Source organism: Muscardinus avellanarius (genome assembly GCF_963383645.1).
Source record: "Muscardinus avellanarius genome assembly, chromosome: 9".
In the NCBI taxonomy this organism is placed as follows: domain Eukaryota; kingdom Metazoa; phylum Chordata; class Mammalia; order Rodentia; family Gliridae; genus Muscardinus; species Muscardinus avellanarius.
In genome coordinates, this window is record NC_137795.1 from 72,616,022 (window position 1) to 72,636,628 (window position 20,607).

At 36.2% G+C, this 20,607-nt stretch overlaps 1 protein-coding gene across 1 annotated transcript in view; it reads right to left on the reverse strand.

Moving 5' to 3' along the window:
• The window catches only part of THSD7A (thrombospondin type 1 domain containing 7A), a gene marked incomplete at both ends in the record, with an annotated part of 440,777 nt that overhangs the window by 47,354 nt on the left and 372,816 nt on the right, over positions 1-20,607 (reverse strand). The window contains 2 exons of the mRNA XM_080701061.1: positions 1,849-2,112; positions 3,450-3,644. Of these exons, the coding sequence (XP_080557187.1) occupies positions 1,849-2,112; positions 3,450-3,644 (459 nt within the window). The remainder of the gene's footprint in view (positions 1-1,848; positions 2,113-3,449; positions 3,645-20,607) is intronic.

The window sequence follows — 20,607 nt, forward strand, 5'->3', positions numbered from 1 at the left end:
CAATTTATTTTGCACCTTTACTTTTTTCTTAAGTGATTCCAAATTTTTGTGAGAGTCACAGATTATTTTTAAAGCTTTTTGTTTCTAAAACTAAGGTCTCACGCATCTAATTAGCACATCAGAGTAAAAGTGAGAATGTATCTAAACATTCTGGAAGCTCACAGGTAATGTTACAAACAAATGCTTATTTTAGTGCCTAACAAGTTAAATGTGAACAAACATTTATATACTGAGTTTCAAGAGAAATACATATTTAAAGTGATCTTCAATTTTACAATTCTAATAACTAGTCATTATTTTCTACTTTATTACCTAAAACAGGAAGGGTATTACATTTTTCTTGGTATCTAATTTATAACACCTTTGTCATATGATATACAGAATGAAAATACTCAGTTACTCTTAGAGATGTTTCTCAAAGTATACCTATTGTAAATACTATGTTCTCTTTTAGAGTTATTGTTCTAAGTACATGAAATAATCTTCAATTTATCAATGCATACATATTAACCTAAAATATTATATCTAAAACTTCAATACTATGGAGTCTTTGCAGTTCACACCTCTAGAGTTTGATAAAACAAAACTATGAAAGGACATAAGTTTTAAAAAGACAACACTTTTTTTAAAGAAACATTTTGCAAGGAGAGATTTAAGACACATTAAATCTGTCAACGTGATACCTTGATGGTTCATATTATTTGCTGAACCATAGAATAAAAGGAGAGCATCCCCAGTCTAATAGCAGAAGTTGCTTCAGAAAGGCTGGAGGGTAACTACAATGTACCATGGTCTTTGCAATTCAATTTGTCCTTTCTTGGTCACCTCTATCAGAAAGGTTAAAGTTCACTGTCTAGTGCTTACAAATGCATGACATTTGTGATTCAGGTTGGCACACAGTAAAATGATTTCATTCCATTATAAAAAGCAGGTGCACTAAAATGCAAGAATAATTGAGGAATATTGCTTAATACTGCTGATACTAAGGTTAAAAACTTATGAGTTCAATACAATACTCTGGTCAGAGGCCACTCACTATTCACAAACTTCTGACAACTCAATGATTTCCACTGTGTTTTAGTTTTCTCTTTTGGTTTAGAAAAAAAAGTAGGCAAAGTCTCATAGGATTATTTATGTACATTCTGTTTTTTATTTGTTTGTTCTCTTTTCTGCTAATCTCAACTCAATGGACAATAAACAGATGTTTGAATTTTCACCAACTGCTATTTTCCATCTTTCTTCTAACCATTTAATGGCATTTTAGGCACATTGCAAAGCTTGCCAGTTTGGGTGTTAAAACTCTGTCTAGTTTGAAACTTTATTCTCATTTTAAGTCAAAATCATAACTCTTCTTTACTCCCTTTCTGTACACTGACTTATTGGAGATTGTTTGGTCTACTGAGTGAATAGGCTCCTGATAAGCCTTAAGGGAGTTTCCTGGCACCATTTTTACCTACCTGTTTAAGAACATGACCCATGAGGCTTCCTGCCACTATATTTGGGACTTAGTCACCAACTCTGGACATTGTGATCACACAATGCCAGCAAAAGTCCTGTTTTATATATATGTAACATATATATGTGTTATATATATATATATATATATATATATCTCATATATAGTAACATATATATGTAATATATATATATATATGTAACCTAGTTGGTGATTAATGTACATATATATGAGCACATATATATATATATATATATATATATATATATATATATATATATATATAGCTCCAATGTTCAGTTTAGAACACACATTTGTGAATCTTCATTTCCCCTCTACTCTAATACATGTGCACTCTACCTTTACTCTCAAAAATAGCAAAGATGAATTACCGTGGCTGTTACATCTGGATGTTTCCACGAGCCTGCCATTTTGATCGTAGCATGCCATTGCTTGGTAACGATACCCTTGTCCACATTCTTTGATGTCTCCTTGTACTTTCATTCCCAGTAATACTTCCACTTTTCCCTCTGGTAAGATACAGTCTGACCAGTTCCCCACAGGCTGTGCATTGTATTTGTCACAAGGACAATACTGAGTCTCAATCAGAGGGTACAAATGGGAATTTTTACATTTTTCCTTCTTTTTACTTTTTCCTGTGGGAGAGAAATATCAGACAATTTAAGTTGGAAAATAAATTTGTTAATTTTAAAAAATACCTAGGCTTTTTACATCTCTAAGCTTTTCTGTTTTTAATCCTATTCTATAGTAGTTCATAAATAAATACTATTGTCATCCAAAAGATCTTTGTATGTAGATTTTTTTGCTGGTATAGGGGGTCTCTACATAATAAAAAATTTCTCATTTTCTCATTTAAACCCATTTTGCATATGAGACAATGATTGTGTTGAATTTTATCAACTTCAAAAAGGTTAAGTCTTCTAAAATGATCATGTGTTTAGAGAATTTGAAGTAACTGCCAAAACATCTCCTTTATAAAATGTAAAAATATGAGACAGATAGATAGCACTTTGTTGGATTACATTTCTCTCTTGGTAACTGGAAATGGGGGGTATAGTTACAGAGGATTACAATTAAGAAATGGGAATTTGGGGAGCTACTTCTCTAATTATGATTTTGTACCTTTCATAATTTCTAAGGAATAATCATTTTGACCTAGTTGGTGATTAATGTAGGAAATAACTATGGAACTCAAAATGAAGAAAATTAATATATATTTAATTATTTTATTATAGCATATAAAATACTAGTATGATATATGAAGTATATTAAAATATTTTAAAATGACATTGCATATAATTAGTGACATATTTTCCCTCTCAATTTCATATGTTGCCTTTTATACTTTTCAACTGTCCCATTTTATAGATGGTTCATTCATAACTTTTAAATTTCGAATCATCTATTAGCACCCATATTTTTAGGTGTGTTCTGCCACTGACAGTATTTTCTAATGCATCAGACTTTGGCTGTGTGTGATGGCTCCTGTGTTGCTTCTTACATCACTGCTTGTTGTCACAGTGACTTGCTTTTCAGATGTAGTTTTCAGGTACAGAATTAATGCTTTATCCTTCCTTGTAGGAGCTGAAGAATAACCTGAGCCTGTGACAGTGAGATCAGGGTAAGGAAACAAGGGAGCAGCTTTCCTCTTTGTTCCAAGCACTTTCAGTTTCTAGGTGATTCACTAAAAGTACATGTTTCAACCAAGAACTAATCTACCTCATATCATATAGTTGGTTTGTATACAGAAGTCGGACTGCTTTTCCTTCCTACTAAAATGACATAATGCTTCTATCACTGCCAGTTTACATTAAAATACACATCCAAATCCACTGGCATATCCCATGTAAGGAGAGAAATAATAAGTCAGTTTTCAAATATACTGTCAGAACTCTCTTGGTCTGCTTTCATTGTCTTTCTATTTCTTTTCTAACCTGACAAGAGTTGGCTCTGGCATCCCAATTATCCTTACCAACAATAGTGCGCTTTCTGGTCCTAACTGCACCACAGTCCCCGTTGCATGAAGAAAACTTGGACCAGCTGGTAAATTGACAGTCATCTTGGCAGGGGATCTGGCAAGCTTGGGTGAGGGCAGGCACAGGGCCTGCATACTGGAGGCACTCATGGATGCCAGCCTGTCCTCCATCTTGCTTTCGACAAGTAATGGCTGAAAGGAAAGCACAGGTCTAATTACTCTATAATTTAGAAATTAACAACATTTGCTGAGTCAGAGAGTTCTTTTTAATTCTCTATTTGCAGTAGAAATCTGATAGAAGTGTTTCTAATAATCACAGCAGTCATTAAATTGATCTTATAGGTGTTTTTAATTACACACAATCCTGAAGGGTATTTGTGACACAGAATATCACATATATTCACTTACACACTTCCCATTTATCAGTTTTACTAGATTCTGTTAAAGATTTGAATTCATGTCACATGTAAGGTACATTTAGAAATAATTTTTAGAGCCAGGCGTGGTGGTTCACACATGTAATCCCAGTACTTGGGAGTCCGAGACAGGGGGATCCAGGTTCAAGGCTAGCCTCAGCTACCTAGTGAGGCCCTCAGCTACTTAGTGAGACCCTGTTTCAAAGTAAAGAATAAAAAATTGGGCTGGGTATGTAGCTCTGAAGTAGAATGCCCCTGGGTTAAATCCCCAGCAATACACACACACACACACACACACACACACACACACACACACACAAATAATTTTAGGAGATAAATTATACATGGATTCTGATACTAGTTTACGTCAAACATAGGAAGAACATAAAATCACTGGGAGACACCAGGTACCTCTAATATTGTTTTATAAATTTGGACAATTTAGAATTTATATATAAAGCTTTTAGTAACAGTAAATTGGTTGATAGTTTGAGGTGAGGAAGGGCTCTTACCAACATGTCTTGAAACTACATTCATATAGAAAGCATGTTTTTTATATTGGAAGTGTACTGGGTTGGTTTTAGAGTGTTAATGGAAGAGGCAGTGTCAAAGCCTTCTACCTCCTCTGTCTATAAGTTTTTCACATGTACAAGTATCAACCCTGAATTTATAATAAATAAAAATAAGAACTTGTAGAAATCTTACTTTATCACATCATTATTAGCAATCCTGCAATTACATAGGGCTATACCATGACTGATTTATATTAACATATTATTTGCCAAGATATTGTTTTAATGAAGTATTTGAAACAAATCATTACTCACTGAACATAGATATAACATTACTTTAAGGCAGTAGATCTTAAAGAAAAAGAGCAAGCAATATTTATAGTACCCTTTTTTCACTCTGTCATTTCTGCTGCTAGTTTTATAAATAAACCATTTACTGAGGAAGCAGGTGAAATAGTTAAACTTTGGTCTTAAATGTAAATCTTCATTGAGTTACCTTAAATGGTCTCATTCAAACTCACTAATAAGGTTTTTTTCAGGTTTCTGAACTAGGCTGAAACTGTTGATGATCTCAGCCCACTCAGGATTCCACCACCATGAAATTAATGTAAGGAGTTTGGTATTTTAACCTCTACTTGGAGTCAGGGCACAGAGCGTTCTGGTTAAACGAGACTGTTTCTGTGAATTGAAATCTAACACCTAGCGCAGGGCTGTGTAATGGGGTGAGTAAAGCCAGCCACAGATACTTCTGGCAAAGGAAGGGGTTCATTGTATAGGTGATCACAGCTTGATGCAACTGCTGCAAGAGTTACGTAAAAGACCCTTCTTAATTTGCAAATGCAAGTGAAAACTCATGTTTTAAATGTTGCTTTGTTTGTATGTCCAGGTTTGGGAGAGTCAATTTGTATGAAAGAACAGGGGCACTTGAATTTTAAAGAATCATAGCTGGTATGCTGGTATATTCCTGTAATCCTAGTACCTGGGAGGCTGAGACTAGAAGATTGCAGGTTTGAAGCCAGCCTCAGCAATTTAAAGAGGCCCTCAGCAACTTAGTGAGATCTGTTTTAATATAAAAAAGGACTGGGGATGTAGTTCGGGAGTAAAATGTTTCTGGGTTCAATACCTACTACACACTACCAAAAGAGAAGGAGGAGGAGGAGGAGGAGGAAGAAGAGGAGGATGAGGGGAGAATTAAACTTGGTAGGGTGGACCTTTATGAAGAAAAAGAAAAAGAAAAAAAATTGTCACAAAGAAAATATGAATCTTGCCACTTGGGGAAGGAAGCCTAAAGTATTCTGTTCTTATCATAACAATCTAAAGTGGTGGTTCTGTAGGGCTGCAAATTATAATCAACTGGCTAAATTTTGGTTTATACCTATGCTTCTGTTGAACTCAAATATTTTTATTTCATTGGTTGAAGACAGGATCCTCAGTATTATTAGTATGTTTTAAAAGGTCTCTGATGACTTAAATATGTAGGCTGGATTAAAACTACTCTTCTAGTAGGTAATGTGTTTTCACCTGCATCAGAAGCATCTGAAATGCTATTGAACTTGGTGATTTCTGGATCTATCCTAAATTCCAGAATGACATCTCTGTAATGGGGCCGAGGATTACAATCATTATTTTGACACTGCTCAGGAGATAAATATGCATTTCATGTGTAAGATGCACTAGCTTGAATATTTATTCAAGGCACAAAGAGAATTCTGGCTAAGAATGTAGCTATGATAGAAAGTTTTTTGGTACTGAATTACCCAGGCACCATTTCAGGCTTTGGGAAACAATGCCTGACAATATCTGATTATTTATTTATTTATTTAATGTATTAAGAGGGGTTTTTTTTTTTTGGTGGTACTGGGGTTCCTGGAAGCCCTTCTACCTCCGGGCTACACCTGGAAGCCCTTCTACCTCCGGGCTACACTCCCAGACCTATTTTTACATTTTTATTTGGAAAACAGGGTCTCCTAAGCCAGCGCACGTAGCTGGCTTCGAACCTGCACGATCCTCCTGTCTCTGCCTCCCAAGCGCGGGGATTACAAGCGTGTGCCACCATGCCTGGCAATGTATTAAGAGTTCTAATTTGCAGTTCAGTAAGAAAGCAGTATGGGACTTATACACACAAGACCAAATAGAGTATCCATGTAGATGACGGAAAGTCATTTATTGCAAGTCTCAGTGTATCAGTAAGCTGATGTGATTCCACAGGTCTGTCTACCCTTGCAATTTGGAAGCAGAACTGACCATTTTCACCTTTTAAACTTAGTAACTTCTTATGGTTTTGGGGAAAACTGCCTCGATTATGCTCAGAAGGAAGAAGGAAGATATTAGAAATTTTACTAGTCAGAATAAGTAGATCCTCCTACAATGATTAATTTGTAAAATAAGAGATTTTACCATATTATGATCCTAAACTGTGAAGAGGGCTATACTACTTACAACTAATAGAAAATTAAAAGTTACAAAACTAAATTTAGATTATTTGAAATGAAACTACTTTTACCCACTTCTCTGATGTATCTCTCTGAAACACAGACTCAAAAAATATTTTGAGAAATTAAGTGCAATTATCTTAGGTTCCCTATTAAATTTCACTTTAGAATTGCTCCAATCATCATCATATTAAGTGACACTGTTGCAGGGGATAGGTTGGGGGGGAAAGGTGTGTGGTGTGAAATAATCCCCCCCACCACCAGACACACAGAGACAAACAGAAAAACCGTGGATTCTTGTCCTAAGCTAAGAATAAGTATTCATCGCTTGGACAGCTGCTGCAGATTTAAAGAAGTTTATTAAAAAGATAGAAATATAGAGATAGTTACAGCCCTGTGCCGGAGCAAGGCACAGCGGGGCAATTCGAACGAAAATGCCAACGAACTCCAGTTTACTGAATTTTTATCCTGCTTAAGTCCAGCAGGTCCCTTTGATTTTTGGAGATCATGTTACACCTTATCACCAGCCCCTGCTCTGCTTCTATTATCTCTCCAGTTGGGTTTATGGCCTGAAAAGGGGAGACATCTCTATCTTCAAACACAGACCCAGATTTATGGCCGGAGGGGGAGGCATCTCTGTCTTCAAACACAGGCTTTTACATTTCGTCTTTTCCCCCACAATGTGTTAAATTGTTCTTAGGAATGCAAGGACATGTTGGCTAACTCTGGCTTTCTTAGTAAAGACGATATGTTTCAAGGTTGGACATCTTTCCCAGGACTGATACATTAATACTTTTTTTAAACTCTCTTCCCAATACCAGTACAACACCAATAGAGAAAAAAAACCAACAAACTACCAACATAATTCCAGAAACCAGTTTAGTTTGTGCAGTTCCATTACATGAGATTGTGAATACTTCAGATAGTTAAAAAAGAAAAAAAAAGTGTGTAAAATTTCCATCTGTTTTCAGATAGCCACTCCGCTCTCCATTCCCCTTTATCTGAGGTTTTCAACAGAGCACTTTTGGAATGAATTACTCACACAATCTAATACAAACAAGTAGCAACAGGACAATTTGCACAATATATTGGAAATTTATCATACATCTCCACTTGTTTGTATTCTAACTTAGAGGAAACACAGTAATTCAAGCACAGAAATACAATCTGAAATGAACTTCCTGCCACTGGGTTAGGACAAATGTAAACGTTTGGAAAAGGAAGCCATCTGGTCTCTCAACTTTAAAACTCTGAAAAATCATTTTCAAGACATTGAAAGCAGGGTAGTCCTAATTATAGAAAAGATGGGTCCGACCAAGCATGGTTTTATAACATACCAGAAATATACATGTAGCACATAATTGAATCTGTATTTGTAGATAGGGTGTGCATATTGCATGCATCACATATTATACATGTTCTCCTTTGACCTGAGGTCTTATTAGAAAGATGGGCCAAAAGTCATGTTATCCTGTGGACAGTGGACCATTAGAGCTTCTTAGTGAGATCAGCAAGTCTCAAAATAGTTATTTTAAACTAAAATTCCATACTCAATTCTATTTTGATTATATACATTTCATTTGTACTTTTATTTTATTTAATACAAGGCACAGCAATTTTTACCTAAGTGTGATGGGACAAGCTGTTCCAAGCAGACTAGAGGCATGAGAGATATCCATGTGACTGATTTGTGGGCTGCATATGACATGAACTAGGCAAGCTTAGACCATCAATATGGAGGAAATGTCATAAAGATAAATTAGGCAGCCAGCTTCGTCAGAAATAAGTGTTACAAAAAAGAGAGCTCAAGGCTGGGTGTGGTGGCACACGCTTGTAATCCCTGCGCTTGGGAGGTGGAGACAGAAGGATCGCGCAGGTTCGAAGCCAGCTGCGCTGGCTTAAGAGACCCTGTTTCCAAATAAAAATAATATAAAATAGGTCTGGGAGTGTAGCCCGGAGATGGAAGGGCTTCCAGGAACCCCAGTACCACACACACACATACACAAAAAAGAGCTCAAGATGCTGTTAGATGAAAAGTGACTCAAAGATATACAATTTGCAAATGCAATTTGAAGACCTTTCTGAACTCTAATTTGAACAAGATGATTTTCCACAGACATTTTGAGACAATGAGAGAGAAAATTAAATGTGACCTAAATGTTAGATGATATGAAAGAATTATTAGTAATTTTGTTTGGTGTAATACCACTGTCATGTTAAAATAAATAATAAAGTACTTATTAGTGATATATACCTTTCCTGGAGTTGCTCTAAAATACTCCAGCCTAATTTTTTTTTTTTTTTTTTTTTTTGGTGGTGCTAGGGATTGAGCCCAGGGACATTCTACCTCTGAGCTACATTCACAGCCCTTTTTAATTTTTTTTATTATGAAACAGAGTCTTGCCAAGTTGCAGGCAGCCTTAGTTTCTGAGGCTAGCTTTGAACCTGCTATCCTCCTGTTTTAGCCTTCCAAGTACTGGGATTACAGGTATGTACCACTCTGCCGGGTTGGCAAAATTAAAGTATCTGGTGAGTGGCAGATGACCAAGAATGGCAATGTGTAATAAACTACTGAAGCTAAATAAATGCTAATATATTACAAGTACTTATATTACTTTCTGGACTTTTGTGTATTTTATACTTTGCATAAATTTAAATAAAAGAGATTAATAAATAAATAAATAAATGTGGTCAATTCCAGAATGTTTTTATGTAAGTTGAATTTTCAGTTACATTTTTTTTTCCTCAGGTCTGGGAATGGAACCCAGGGGCATTTGACCTCTGAGCTACACCCTCTGCCCTAAGTTTTATTCTTTATTTTGAATCCGGGTCTCACTGAGTTGCAGAGGGCCTCACTAAGTAGCTGAGGCTGTCCGTGAACCGTGATCCTCTGGTCTCAGCCTCCAGAATGCTGGGATTACAAGCGTGTGCCACCACGCCCGGCTTCAGTTACATTTTAAAGAGGAGAATAATAAAGGCACATAAGATAAAAGGGAATAGATAATGTTGGTTGAACTAAAAGGATATCTGTGTTATGCCTATGAGTATGTAAATGGAAGGCTACTGATATAGCTCTGAAGTAAATCTAATAGAATTCAGAATGCAGCTGCTCATCCTCATTTTCTTGAAGAGGAATAAAACTCCCTTATTATTTAGGTTGCACACACAAAAAAGGGGAGTTCTGTTGGTCAGTGATTACCCTTCATCATGTAAGGCCATGCTGCTACTTGGTTTGAGTAATCAGAGTGAAATAAACTGCCAGAGCTAAGATACGAACACAGAAGTTCCTTACAGGAAACAGAATAGGATTGACATTTTAGTGTAGCAAGAGCTGTTAGGTTATGCAACAAAGAGTTCAAGGAGCTCTTATTCACTAAATTGAGTGATATGAACTTGGTCTATCACAGGCAATGGTGTCTGGGTGACATTAGAGGCAGAGTATATTCAGCTGATTGGGTGATTAGATGAGTGATTTTTCTCATAGTTTTGTGACAAAGTGACAATAGTCAGAATGATTCATGTAAAAATGAAGAAGAAAAAGCTTCATGTGAATGGGAGCTTGTTACCAAGAGACCTAATTGTGCTTAGAAATAAAACCAAACCTATAAATAATGCAAGAGGGCACCAGTTATTTACTCTCTGGATATAATAATCCTGTCTTTGTGTAAAAGGGATTTTCACTGACAAGTTTGTCAAATTACACTTTCTAATTATGGTGAATATAATACTTGCAGAAGGGAAAGAAATGCACTTTTCTTTTTTCTTGTTCTTAATAACTGAAGATCCGCATTCTCATTGATGCTCATAATACACATGAAAACTTTCTAGAAAATGACAATTGGCTCCAAGTCGAGTAGCTTAGACCAAGGTCAGCTAGACTGTGGTGGGATCCAGGAAATTTTAATTGCCTGGGGACATGTGGAGGACCTAGGAACCAACATGCACACAGCACGGTGCCAAGGTCTTTTTATGAGCTACTATTTTATAAATGGCAAATGTTAATAAACCATTTTATGACAAGACTCTTGGAGAGATACCAAAATAAAAATTCCCAAATCTGCTAGGATGCTAACTAATGTCCATAGAAAATTAGAGAAAAAGCAGTTTTAATGGAAGTTTTTCCTAGAAATACTTGCTTCTCAAAGTGAAGAGTGCTAAGTCTGGGTTGTAACTAATAAATACATTAGTTAAAATAAGTTTAAAAAATCATAAAGTATTTCATTAAAGCAAATGTCTTCTTTCTTTTATATCTAGTTCTTTTTTCTACTTATATTCTTTTTTTTTACTATTACAGATCTCTTTTTGAAAATTAATGCATTAATGTGGATTGCTAAGACAAACTGGCCTGACCTTAATAATGGTTCTAAAATATAATTTTTTTAATTTAAAATTTTTGCAGCACTGGGGATAGAACCCAGGGGCATTCTACCTCTGAGCTACACCCCCAGCCCTACTTTTTATTCTTTATTTTGTAACAGGTTCTCACTGAGTTGCAAAAGGCCTCACTAAGTAGCTGAGGCTGTCTTTGAACCTCGATCCTTTTGGTTCAGCCTCCCAAATGCTGCAATTACAAGCATGTGCCACCACACCTGGCTAAAGCATAATCTTTTAAAAAGAAATAAGTGGACAAGAATTTTAAGTGAAGTGTGATGCAAGGACATCAATACAGATAAAACCACTTAATTTAAGCCTAAAATATAAGCATATTCTTTCATTTAAAAAAGCAGCAAATTAAATATGGATACTTATATCTTGTATATATCATATTCCACAAATTATTTATAATAAATTTTGATGGGAGGAGAATTAGAACATTTTGTTTTCATATGCTTTCTCTTTATTTATTTTTTTCTTAGCCCTTTAAGCTAAGTGAGGCAGTGTAAGAACTCTTAGGCCCAGGAGGACCTTCGACTTGCAAAGCATATCGTTAAAGTTCTTTTTCTTTTTCAGAGACTAGATCGGAGAATGCATCCATATTATGTTGCCTTCCACATAAAAATTGCTGTTATATCCTAGTGACAGGTCAGTGTTTTAACAAACTGAAGTTGGTAGGCAAGGATAGAGAGGGAAGAGGGAATTAAGTTAGGCAGGGCTGGCCCTAGGGATTATTAATCCTAGTTGTCTATAAACTATGTAAATTCCACTTAGTAGGAGAGAGCATGAAAATCAAAAGAGCCTCATATTTACTCTTCATTCACAAATTCGGAGAATTCATATGAAATCTCTGCCTCTACTTTTTGCAACTCCTGTATCTTGGTATACTCTTGGTATGAATGTGTAACAAGTAATAAATATTGGGATAATATATACACATTTAAATAACAGTGATTGATATTGCTCCTCTGGGCAGTTGTAGAGAGAAAAAAAATTAAAAAATCACTATTATTATTTGTTGCTGTGAAATGACCTCTGAACTTTTATTGGTTTCCTGTTCCCCAAAGGATACCCTACTTTGGCTGCCTTGGTGCCTCAAAACTCTGGTGTCATTGGTCTCAGGCACCATTTGGCTGTCCATGAGCCTGGGCATGGTAGTTTTGGGATGGCTTACATGGAGTTGCTGCTGTTAGGAACATTACTAAGACTAAGGTCCTTTCAGTCTTTCAGCAGCCCATGGGGCAGTCATCTCACCCTCCAGATTAACTCTAATATTCAGCAGGGCATGCTAATGCTAAACCGGACTTCACTGAGCTGTTCTATCTGCATAGAGTAGTGAGCCTCCATGTGCCTTAGACTGTTGGCCAATCTGGCCTTCATGTTTCTCATACAGTCCAGGTCAATGTCAATCTCCAGTGATCATCCTATGTATGTTAGCTGCCTAAGCATCATCTTGGCAGCTCCAGTATCAGCAAGGTGAAATCATGGTGTCCTCCTCAGTCTTCTGGGGCCAATATTTGTCCAGATACTCTTGGAACTGTCAGTCTTCAGACAGAGGTAGGCACGGTCTACAGAATATGCAGAAATCTGAGCCCTCAGTTCTTTGATGGTCATGAAGCAATTCCCAGAGGTCTTTACTTAGGGTCCCATCTTCACCAGGTATCCTTGGATGTTGCTCTTCAGCCTCTGATTATCAGTCTACAGGCCCCTTACTCTCTCCAGCTAGGACAACAGGCAATCACTTAGCACTTGTGTTGTCTCTTTCTTGCTTTGGATGCCACCCATTCCCACTATCCCCCTGGCCATCTCCACAGCCAGTTCTCCAGGTGCCCAGCCACCCTGGAAGTTGTTGAAGCAGAGCATAAAGAACAAGAAACCCAAGCCTCTGGTGCCTGCATAGACGCTGTCCACACTGCAGGCTGGCTGCCTGGTAACTGTGTGATGTCAGACAGAGCTCACGGACTGGTTGGTGAAAAAGGTGGTAGAAAAGATGGAGAAGTTCATGGAATTAGAGGAGGAAGGCAGGAGGCCAGGTCTGAGGTCTGGGCTGCCCCAAATTGTCATTTTTATGAGCTATATATTTTATTTCTAATGCAAATATACTGGTAACTATTATAGTTTCAATGATATAGTCACTATCAAAGCAAGAACTTAACCTTCTAAATATGAACAGGAAGAAAAGGCAGTTTAGGTCATAATTATATCAAAAGTTATACACAGCCAGGTATTGTGGTATACTGCTGTAATCCTACTACTTGGAAGGTCAGACAGGAGAGTAAGAGGTTTGAAGCTAGCCTCAGCAACTTAGTGATACCCTGTTAGAATGCCACTTGGGGAAAAAATTATACACAAGACACTTGAATAGTATGAAGTAAGTTTTAAAATTGCCAAATCCTGTTAATTCTTCTCTCTCTTTTTCTCTGTCTCTCTCTCTTATTCTTGTGCCATTAGACAAATTTGCTGGATTACATTATTCTCAATAACCAAAACCCTGCTAAAATCCTTCACTAGTTCCATTTTTATAGTGAAAAAAATCCATTCTTCTCCTGTTTGTATTAAAGATTCTTCAGATTGTGGACAGAGGAACTCTAGGCAAACTAGTCAGTGCACTGCTCCTAAACATAAATTTTACTTTTTGCTTTTTTTTTTTAGTTATTCTGTTTAAATTCATTTTTTCTTTCACAGTTCCTTATCGGGGACTACCTTTTTTCAATTATTTAATGGTTATTATGTATAAATACTACTAATGTAATATTAGTAGATCTTGAAGCTCAAATCGTGAGTATTTTATTACCATAAGAAATTAACTAAAATTATTTTTGTTTCTTTTTATTATCTCTATAAGCTGGGATTAGTACCATGAAGGCCGCATTAAATGTAAAGCATGTATTTAATATATATTTGTTCTATGAGAGAATGGATTATATTGAATGATATTCAGGAAGTTTGATTTAGCTTTTAGGACCTGGCATTATCTTCCTCCCAACTTCATTTTGTGTGTGTGGTACTGGGGACTAAAACCAGAGACATTTCACCTCTAAGTTACACACCCTAGCCCTATTTTATTTTTTATTCTGAAACATGTTCTCAATAAGTTGCTAAATTGCTGAGACTAGCTGTGCACCTGTGATCCTCCTATCTCAGCTTCCCAAATAGTGGGATTACAAGTGTGTGCTACCATGTCTGGCTCTCTTTGCAACTTTCTGAGAGAGCTTATTAGTAGCATGTTACAGATATTTATACTAAGATAGAAATTTTACTTAAAGACACTATTGCTTCCCCATGGTTAAACACTGAATTTTATCATCCTAAAATTCATATCTTGAGACTCTAAGCTCCACATGATGCTATTTAGAAATGGAGCTTCTGGGGGTTAATTAGGATTAGATGAAGTCATGAGGGAGGGGGCCTCTCAGGATAGAATCATGCCCTTAGGGAATGAGACCAAACAGCCTTTTCCTTCTTTCCCTTGTTATGTCATGTGAAGGAAGAGGGAGAAAAGTGTTGTCTACAAGCCAGGAGGTAAACTAGTAGGCACTTTTATATTAGCCTTCTTGAAGGGTGAAAATAAATTTTTGTTGTTTAAGCCACTCAATCTAAAATACTCTTTAATAAGAACCTGAGCAGATTAATACAACTATTAACAATGTTTTGAGAATTTATTTTATGAAAGTTGTCTAAGGTTTCTACAGAGACACTACTAAAGAAAGTATCCTGTATGTATTAGAGTGGCTAATCCAATTTAAAGATGATTGGGCCAAAATTACTGGTGATTATGGAAATGACTGTGGTAAAATTTGTCTTTTCCTTTTAAATGTAAAGGAATTGGGTCATAAATAAGCATATATAAACTATTCTATTTGACTTTTAATCCTTTTAGGAGCATATCAATTTCTTATTATTTTTAAACCCACAGCCTCATAATATGCTAGGCAAGTACTCTACCCCTGAGCTATATCTCAACCCCTCAATTTACTTTTAAATTACTTTGTATTATAATATAATAATTCAAAAAATTATCTTCATTAATTCTGACATACACAGAATATATACTTGGTCAAGTTGTATCTTCTTGAGTAGAGTAGAATCATTCTGTTAAGACTCCTGTGTTCTTACTTCTAGGTCAGGACAATTCTCAGTAATTTGCTTTATAATGAGTGTCAGTGCTAGGATTGCAAATCATTACAGTCGATTATTTGTTAAAACTACTCTAGTGATATTCCCCAAATCTTTTAAAACATGTTACCACTGATAGGGACTACAAATGGAATAATTATGCTATTAATAGTATTAAGCATAAAAGTAAGCATGGCATGTTGGCACATGCTTGTAATCCCAGCTGAGACTAGAGGATTACAAGTTCTAAGCCAGTCCAAATATAATGGTTTGGGTTTTTAAGGTTTCCTGAAATAGCCATGTTGGAATGGTGGCTTGATTTAAGAGGGGTACCTGAGGTTGTGATCTTGAGGATTATATGTTTTTTCTCCTCTCCCTGCTCTCTCTTGCTTCTGGCCTCTGTGATATAAGAGCAGATAATTTATTCTCTTCCTTTCTCTTCCTCTAGCTGCCAGGCTCTGAGCTCCACAGACCTGGCCTGATATGAACTGAACTTCTAAAATCTCCTAAAACTCTGAGCAAACTAATCTTCCTTATTCCAAGTTCTGTTTGGTCAGATTTATTTGGTCATAGAAGTGAGAATGTGATCTAAAATAGAAATTGGTATCAGAGGAGTGGAGTCACCGCTCTATCTGTCTGATCATGTGTTTTCCAATTCTTTGGAACTTGTTTGTGAGGGAAAGTTGGAAGGGCCAAAAAGTGGCTAGAAAAGTAGATGGTAGAGAGTGTGCTTAAGAAATTTCAGAAGGCTAAGAAGACACCATAGGGAAATAGATTAGAGGCCACACATGGTAGATTCTGGCAAAGCACTTATCAGCCCACATCCTGAAAATTTGTGTGAAGCCAAATTTAAGGACAGTGGATCAATTAAGGTTGTGAAGGAAATAGCAAAATATTCAAACTACACTATGAATGGACCAATTAAACGAAAAATATCCAAACTGCACTATGAACGTTAATATCTGTGTTCAGTGAACTAAATATTTAATTTGAAAGCAGAAAGCAAAGCAGAAAGGCATTATAGAATATATTTGCAGTTTTGTCAGAAGGCATGTGCAAGGTTGGACCCAGAGAAAGATTGTGGAAGAATGTAAGATGGCTGAAGAGAGGTTGAATGCTTTGTTTACACATAAAGCATTGCATTCAGAAAAGTTGAAGATTTGCATACAAAAATAAGGAATGTGGTAGGTCAATATGCAACCATAGAAACAAATGAAGAAATTTTGAAGAAAGACACTCAGATTCCTTCCTTGTGGCCATGATGGAGGCAGGCCCAACAACTACGATTGAAAATGACTTAATGGCAGTGATTAGAGGGTAGGTGACTAGCTTTCCTGATGATGGTCAAACTCAGCATTTACATAATCCAGGCTCTGCTGGAAGAAGAGGGTCATGGAGTCTTTCCCCCAGATTTTATAAGAAGGCATGGGAACCCAGGCAACTTGTGACAAGGTTGGAATCTTTGAAAGCAGGTCCAATTAAACAATCTGTAAATCTGTGAGGGTGAAGGCAATGTTGAAGAAAAAAAAACAAACAGAGATTAAGAAATGCTGGAAACATGAAATAACTGTGAAGAAAGACTGCAATCTGCATGCCATGAAGACAGACTAGAAGAGTGAGTACACCAAGATCTGCAATCAACCAGGTTGCAGGGGTAGGGCTGCCAAGGCTCCTTGGACAGCTTATTTCACCACCATGTACCCTGAATACCAGAAATAGAGCTGCAGGATCAAATGCTTGCCCTGACAGATAGATCTCAATCCTGTTTTGGTCCCATTCCTTTGTTCTATGGTCTCATTCTTTCCTTTAGGAATACACAGTGTCTACTCTGTGCCATTGTACATTGCAAGTATGTAACTTGCTTTTAATTTTATAGGGGCTCACAGCCAAGAGTTTTTCTTGAGTCTCAGAAGAGACTTTGAACTTCAGACATTTGAGTGATGACTGGGAATGCTGGGAGATGGACTAAATGCATTGTGCATTGTGAGATGGTCATAATTCTTGGGTGTAGGGAAATGGTTTGAATTTATTATGTCTCCTGAGACCTCAAGGAGATTAAGCAGCCATGTTGAAGGGGGGATTGGGTGAGGAGAGTTTTCTAAGGGGTATGGCCGTGGGGATTATATATGGCTCCTTTTCTCTCTTTTGCCTCTATCCCCCATGATGTGAATGCAGAGCATTTGCTTTATCCCTCTCTCTGTCCCTAGCCCTCATCTTCTGAGCTGCACAGACCTGGTTTAACATGGATTAAACTTCTAAAATCTCCCAAATCTGTGAACAAATAAATCTTCCTTCTTTTAAATTGTGTGTGGTCAGGTTTATTAGGTGATAGCAATTAGAATGCTGTCTACAACACAGTTACTTTAGCAATATCCTGTCACAAAAATAAAATAAAAAGGGCTGTGTTAGAATTCAATGGTAGAGGACTTGTCTAGTAAGTGTAAGTCCCTGGGTTTCATCTTCAACATCATTAAAAACAGGGGGGGATAAAGATCAGTCTGTAATAACCCTTTTAGGTGGCTAAAATGATGCATAAGTGACTGGATAAAAGACCTAGGACACTTGGCTAGTAAGGTTAGATAAAGAACTTGGTGTTATATTTTCTTACTAATATTGAAGGTTTGAGTCATTTGAAAAAAACTGAATCTAACAGGTGATCTCATACATTGATCGAGTGGTGCACATTACAAGAAGCACATATTTTTGTATCTTCCTATGTATACTTAGTAATCAATATCCAGTTATTATACACCATATATCATCTTGAAGACATGAAAATTATGACGACCTTGTATTTTTCCTTTTGTCTCCCATATTCAATGTATTTGCAGGTTTCATCCTTAACTGTCTACTTTCAGTTTTACTATTAAAGTTCTGAGAGTAAACATTTTATTCCTAACTCTCCCAAAGAATGCTCCAATTTCACAGTAAAGGCAGATAGGTTATCACTTTAAAAGTCCACTTTTCTCATAACTCTAAAGTTGTAGTTTCTTCATTCCCCAAATGAATTTGAAGACGTCTTAGAGACAAAATAAAATGCAGGGCTTTTTTTTTTTTTATCCAACTGAGTAATGACTTCAGTACAATTAGAATTTGTGACCTTATCACTGATTAAATGATTTGGATTTAGAGATCAATAAACTTTTTCTTTAAAGGGTAAGATACTAAAAATTTTTGGCTTCCTCGGCCATGCTATATTCTGTAGCTACTCAACTGTGCCTTTTGTCTCAAAAGGAAGCCATAGGAAATACAAAGAAATGGGTGTGGTTGTGCTCAAATAAAACTTTAATTACAACACAAAAGGAAGTGCTGTGGGCTGAATTTACTCGTAAGTCAGAATTTGCTCATCTCTGGTATAGATAGGGTTTGGTTAAAAAAAAATGCCATGCAATAAAAATTTCTATCTTTAGATTCATAGAATGGTAAAGTAATATTAAATGATAATGACCACATTTTAATTCACATGATATCATTTCCAATGCAAGAGAGGAAATAATAATTTAAAGTTAATAGTATTTAAGTTAAATTAGTTAAATTATTTAGATTAAAAGAAATGCTTAAAGTCTGTACAAGAATAGAGAAAAAAGAAACCTATTAATGGTAAAATGTAATAAACACTTCTATATATATCTTGGAGATCTTATTATTTTCTATGGCTTCAGTAAATCAATTAGTAGAAATGTTGCTCAAATTTCTTCTGCCATCTTACACTATCTCTATAGCTTCATTTCCACATTTCAAATGCATGCTTAGATTTTTCTACTTGACTACTCTTCCATAGCCTTGAATGTAAAATATGCAAAATATACTCTCCAAAATTAGCTTTACTTTCAAGCCCAAGGATTTCCACCAACAGAACTATTCCCAAGCTGAAAATATTGAAGTCAAAGAATCATGTTCACCTTGGACTCCTATTTCTATCATTTCTTGTATTGTCTGCTACCAAATCCTAAAAATATCTTCCGGTATCATAAGTTCAAAATGCATTTGCTTTCTCCCATTTCCACTACTGTGGTTTACAATATGAACCTCTGTGACTTCAACCTTGCATTTCTCCAATAACATCCCAGCTGGCATCCAGGCCCATGCGTCTTATCTTTCTAATTAATTCTGTTCATGCTGACAGATAAAACACTGCTCTCCTCAGGTCCTCACTCCTACCACTTATAGAACAGCATCTAAAATACTGATCCTGACATTTACAACTCTCCACAAAATCACCCCAGGCTCCAGCTCACATCTTTGAAGCCTCAATCTACTTGCTTTTGTGTGTGTGTGTGTGAACATATTTATTGTTTTTCTTACTTCAAAAGCTTATTTTATATAGTTGATCTCATTTTATATTTTCCTGTCTATTTATTCTAATAAGATGGTACAAGTCAAGCCGATCCCATCCTATGAGTCTTTCCCTAGTTTTCTGGCTTCAGAGGATTGGTGTTGTGATTTGCTTTTAACTCCTTGTTGGGTGAACAGTGATCTCACTTGCTTAACACATATAAGCTCTCTAGTTTGAAAATCTTTATCCTTTCATAACAATCATGGTTTTTTTCTACATAGCCTTCAGAATACAATTAGAGTTGAACAAGTAGCTGGAATTAGAAAGTCTGATATATTAGACAGGACAGGTCCACTCTATAGCTTTTACAGATTAATGCTTACTGTGCATTATTTTAATCATTAAAAAACTACACAAGATTTTTTTCTATCTTTGGCCATACAAGGACAAAAAGATGAAAACAGCAAGACTTTGGCAGGCCAATCTTACAGGGTTCTGAAAATAGCAATGAACATCAAAGCAAGAAAAAAAATTGCTTTTCACCATTGACAATAGGTACTTCTCTCTAGTTCATGTCCTTGAAAATACAGGTTTTAAGGGAAAGAAATGTTTATTTACCTAAGCAATAAAGAAAATGACTATCTTCATACTGGAAGTTAAAGGAAGGGGTTCTCCTAAGGATATTTATGCAGAATTCACTTATTGTAATGCAACTTTCTCTTCCCAGATAGCCTAAAAATGAAAAAGACTGGTGAGATAGAGTGAGCACGCCACGCTTAAAAAGTATTATGTAAGGACACCAGCCTTAAGGAAGAGGCACCGGCAGTAAGACAGAGAAGAAGGTGGGAGAAAGTAGCATGAGGAAGCCAAAGATCCTTTTATCACAGAGAGAGTGGGTAAAATTACTAGATACTACAAAGTAATCACCCAAAATAGAAATGAATTGAGGATTTAGGATTTGGAAATAAAAAGATCATCTATAATCACAGAAAGAATGGTTTTTGTACAGACTGTATGTCAAAAAGCACA